The sequence below is a fragment of the Galeopterus variegatus genome, unplaced genomic scaffold (genome assembly GCF_000696425.1).
Source record: "Galeopterus variegatus unplaced genomic scaffold, G_variegatus-3.0.2 Scaffold78, whole genome shotgun sequence".
In the NCBI taxonomy this organism is placed as follows: Eukaryota; Metazoa; Chordata; class Mammalia; order Dermoptera; family Cynocephalidae; genus Galeopterus; species Galeopterus variegatus.
Window position 1 is genome coordinate 1,097,401 of NW_007726189.1, and position 4,402 is coordinate 1,101,802.

General features: G+C 44.3%; 1 protein-coding gene across 1 annotated transcript; it reads left to right on the plus strand.

The window, feature by feature from the left end:
• The first annotated feature begins 802 nt into the window (after nucleotides 1-802).
• On the plus strand, nucleotides 803-3,957 carry RPL7 (ribosomal protein L7). Its single transcript, XM_008578989.1, has 7 exons — nucleotides 803-899; nucleotides 1,651-1,759; nucleotides 2,029-2,195; nucleotides 2,572-2,709; nucleotides 2,827-2,936; nucleotides 3,265-3,474; nucleotides 3,894-3,957. The coding sequence occupies exons 1-6, from the start codon at nucleotides 886-888 to the stop codon at nucleotides 3,471-3,473; spliced, it is 747 nt and encodes a 248-aa protein (XP_008577211.1). The 5' UTR covers nucleotides 803-885; the 3' UTR covers nucleotide 3,474; nucleotides 3,894-3,957.
• The last annotated feature ends 445 nt before the right edge of the window (nucleotides 3,958-4,402 follow it).

Below are 4,402 nucleotides of genomic sequence, written 5' to 3' on the forward strand. Positions count from 1 at the left end.
CCCGCCCGCGGCCCGACCCCCCCCCCGCCAGGCCTCCGCCGAGCCGCGCGGGGCAGCCCCTCTCACATGGCCGTGGCCGCAGCCTCCAGCCCTCGGCGCACCTCCCTTCGCAGCTCACGCCCCCTGCCGTGTGCTGTCCCGGCCGCCGCCTGCCGAGCCCAGCGGTCGGCTGAGCCCTGGCCATCCTCCTCTGGCCGTCCGGTCCTCGCTTGTCCCTGCGTCGCCACTTTCGTTAAGCAGGGGAGTCCAGACCGCCCTGCCTGCGATCAGGCGCTGCGGAAGACAGCCCTGCAGGCTGGGGGAACGACGAGGAGGACCTCGGCGGCGCGGCAAAGGGATGCTGGAGGCTGTGACTACGGTGGGCAGACAGCCAGGAAGGCGGCCAAAAGTGACTTCGATTGCAGCTAGCCGTTTGGAACTTGGCCCAAAAGGCTCTCACTTTCCTGGCTGTAATCACCACCGCAGTGTTGCCTATAGTCCAGTCCGGGTCAGGAGTTGCCCTGTCGCCGGGAGGGCGATGGAGTGATGCATGGCGGGATTTGTAGTTCGCATCCAGGAGGCGTGTCGTCCGAGTGGAACTCGAGCCTAATCCTGTCAACGCATCCGAGGGATTAGGACCCTGAGTGGTCAAGGTGTCAGCATTCTTTGCTCTTGAATTGATCGAAAAGTCTAATCAACGCATATATTTTTACCATACAAATTTTACCGAAAGTTGATTGGAAGAGGCTAAATCAGACAGTTCTTAGTTTTGCGTCTGCAAGGCAGGTTCTCAGTTCTGGGTACTTTTCTGGCTTATCCTAGGACACCTACGAGTCGTGGGGCTTCATTCGCTGTCTTTAAGTGGACAGAGCGCATGCGTCGACTTCCTCTTTTCCGGGTGGAATCATGGAAGGTGTCGAGTAAGTTGCTCTTCGTTGTCTCAAGAATCCTTCTCCATCCCCGATACCAGAGACGTTTTGCCTCACATTCTCCTTATGTGACTGTAGCTTGTACCTTTGCTCATTTATCTATGTGTTTGTGACGCTCTGCGACACCAGTGGGGACACCAGGCTAGGATGGATGCGGGCGGCATTGGGGCGGAGGTTTTGGAGATTTCGGGAACCAGGTGTGCGGTTGGCCGGCGGTCCAGTCTTCCGTTGAGGGTCTTTGGAGGGACGTGCAGAATCTCAAAGTTGGGTTCGCCCGTGGCTGGCACGAGGCTCAGGCGTCTCTGCCGTTAGGGCTTTGCTTTTAGCATGTGGAGCTTGAGACTCGAACCTTGGTGTTGGTGGCCTTTTTAAAGAAATCTAGGGGCCAGTGTCTTGCTGTAACTTTTCAGTCAAAAAGTTTTCAAAAAGTAACGTTTCTTTGCTGTGGATATTTTCCTTGTCGGAGGCTGGGACTGAGGCCGGACTATATGTAAATTTATTGTTATTGTTAAATTTGTGATTGCCGTTGAAATAAAGTGGTCCGTGTTAAAGGCGAAGGTAATTGGTATGGAGAAATTCTGAAGTCTCTCTTACACTTTAGCGTGCTAGAGAAGCTAAGGATAGCATTGCTTTGAGCCAGCGACAACACTTAAACAACAAAGTGGTCAGTACAGAATGGCAGTAATACAGCTCTGTTAGCTTTTTGAGTTGCTGATAACATTTTCTTGTTTGCTAATGCCAGAGAGAAGAAAAAGAAGGTTCCTGCTGTGCCGGAAACCCTTAAGAAAAAGCGAAGGAATTTCGCAGAGCTGAAGGTCAAGCGCTTGAGAAAGAAGTTTGCCCTAAAGATGGTGAGTAAACTTCTTGAGGCAGGTAAGAAGAGGCCTTGTGGTTGGGATTGAGGGAGGAGAGATGTTCTAAGCAAGACTTGTTTACTTCAGTACTGTCCCAGACAACTGCTTAATTTCCTAATGTGACGTTCTAAGACAAAGGTATCCGTCTTTTGGAATGTTATGGCATACCTTGGCAAGAAAAAGGTTTCAAGGGAAGACTTTTTTTATGTTATTGCTATTTGAGGTTGGGAGCTAAAAGTCATGAATAACTGATAATTGGTTTCCAGCTTCGAAAAGCAAGGAGGAAGCTTATCTATGAAAAAGCTAAGCACTATCACAAGGAATATAGGCAGATGTACAGAACTGAGATTCGTATGGCTAGGATGGCAAGAAAAGCTGGCAACTTCTATGTACCTGCAGAACCCAAATTGGCATTTGTCATCAGGATCAGAGGGTAAGTTCAGTTTTTATTGTTTTCTGGCTTTAAAAGGAAAGTTATACAATCTCAGCAAAACTTTGTTACTTTTGGGAGACCTGATTCTGAAACATTGCAATAATAGTGTTTTGACAATAGCGAGAACAAAGGGTGGGGGTGTAATCATTTTAATGGTTTAGTTGCAAATCCTGTGCCAAAAGCTATTCATTTTCTAGTTGAGTACCGGAGGGGTTCAGTGTCCACCAGTGGTGTTGGATCTTTTGTAACATGCGAGTATTCCTATCTGTTTAGGTGGGACTTGTGTCTTGTCCAAAGTTATAATGCTTAGCTTCCTGTTCTTTATTAATAATTCTGGTAAAAGCCAAATGAATTTACTGGTTCCTTTTCGCTGTAGTATCAATGGTGTGAGCCCAAAGGTCCAAAAGGTGTTGCAGCTTCTTCGCCTTCGCCAGATCTTCAACGGCACCTTTGTTAAGCTCAACAAGGCTTCGATTAACATGCTGAGGATTGTGGAACCGTATATTGCTTGGGGGTAAGTCTCTTTTTTTCTTTTGATTTGTTTGGTAAATTGGATACGTAGTAAGCTGTAGATGTTTTAACAGTGATAACCTTGTTCTTTGGTCGTTTATGTCTGCTTTTTATATTTCAGGTACCCAAACCTGAAGTCAGTAAATGAACTAATCTACAAGCGTGGTTATGGCAAAATCAATAAGAAGCGAATTGCCTTGACAGATAACAGTTTGATTGCTCGATCTCTTGGTAAGTTCTGCTTATTTTGGAAATAGTTGATATTAGACCAAAGTGTTAATTTTCTGGCACTTTGTGGCCCTACATTTCTCATTATGGACATTCACATGTTTCATGCAATCCTAGGTTAAGTATGAGGAAAATGCAAGGTATGATTTCATTGGCTTGAACCTTAACTTTTGTAACTAAAGCCGTGTATTTGCCTCTGTATTGTTTGCTCAGTTTGCTTTTAATTCAGCCTATAACTGCGCTTGTTGGGTTATAATTCAGCCTATAACTGCGCTTGAATTTTATAATCCCTTAAAGCTTCAATAACCTTAAATAACATTAAAATTTTCAGGTAAATATGGCATCATCTGCATGGAGGATCTGATTCATGAGATCTATACTGTTGGAAAGCGCTTCAAAGAAGCAAATAACTTCCTGTGGCCCTTCAAATTATCTTCTCCGCGGGGTGGGATGAAGAAGAAGACCACTCATTTTGTGGAAGGTGGAGATGCTGGCAACAGGGAAGACCAGATCAACAGGCTTATTAGAAGGATGAACTAAGGTGAGAGACTGCATTCTGAAAGAAGTTGTCTTAATACTAGGGCAAAAGTAGCGGTCCTCTTGAATATGAGGGGTTTTCCAAAAGTTCATTAAAAGAATTGTATATCTTTCAATTCCATTTTTCCATGAACTTTTTGAAGTACCCTCGTACTTTTTCCACTAAATATTGATGGGTGTTTGGTTGAATTTTAAACAATACTTTCAGTGGGGGAAAAGTCAGCTGTTTTATATGATTACAGTGTATATGATTGCAGTCAGTTTGGTTACTCTTGTGAGGACATTTCTGGAGGGAAGAAAGCCCATTTTTGCATATTTATTTAAAAATGGATATTGAATTGTTAGCTTCCTTATAACTATGATTTATGTTAATTCTTAGCTGCTAGGGTGTTTCTTTAATGGGCTTATTTTTTTCCCTTTCAGGTGTCTGCCATGATTGTTTTTGCAATCTGCTTAGTTAAATAAAGTGACTACTTTCAAATTGAAATGTATCAGTGACTTTTTTGTTGGCCTGCATCTGCCTTCCCTTAACTATTGTGGCAATCTTGGTGTGTGATAAAATTATGCCATATCAACATCCCCTTATGTGCAAAATTGAGGTCTAGTTTCTGTCTTGTGAAAAAAACATTTGGGGTTTATTCAAGGCTTTTCTCTACAAAAAATCTTAATTTTCCACCTTTGAATTGTGCCAAGCAAGTCAAAATGGATTTATTCTTTTTATCCTTTTTCACAGGCATTTATGCATGATTTGTAGGTAAGAGAATAAAAGTTTGGTTTATGAAAAAAATTAAATTTTGGGCCGGCCCTGTGGCTCACTAGGGTGAGTGCGGTGCTGGTAGTGCCAAGGCTGCAGGTTTGGATCCTATATAGGGATGGCCAGTGTTCTCACTGGCTGAGCGTGGTGCAGACCACACCGTGCTGAGGGTTGCGAT

Coding starts and splice junctions, on each gene's coding strand:
- RPL7 (XM_008578989.1), top strand. Junction 2,710..2,826: donor GAACCGTATATTGCTTGGGG/GTAAGTCTCTTT, acceptor TTTATATTTCAG/GTACCCAAACCTGAAGTCAG. Junction 2,937..3,264: donor TTTGATTGCTCGATCTCTTG/GTAAGTTCTGCT, acceptor TAAAATTTTCAG/GTAAATATGGCATCATCTGC.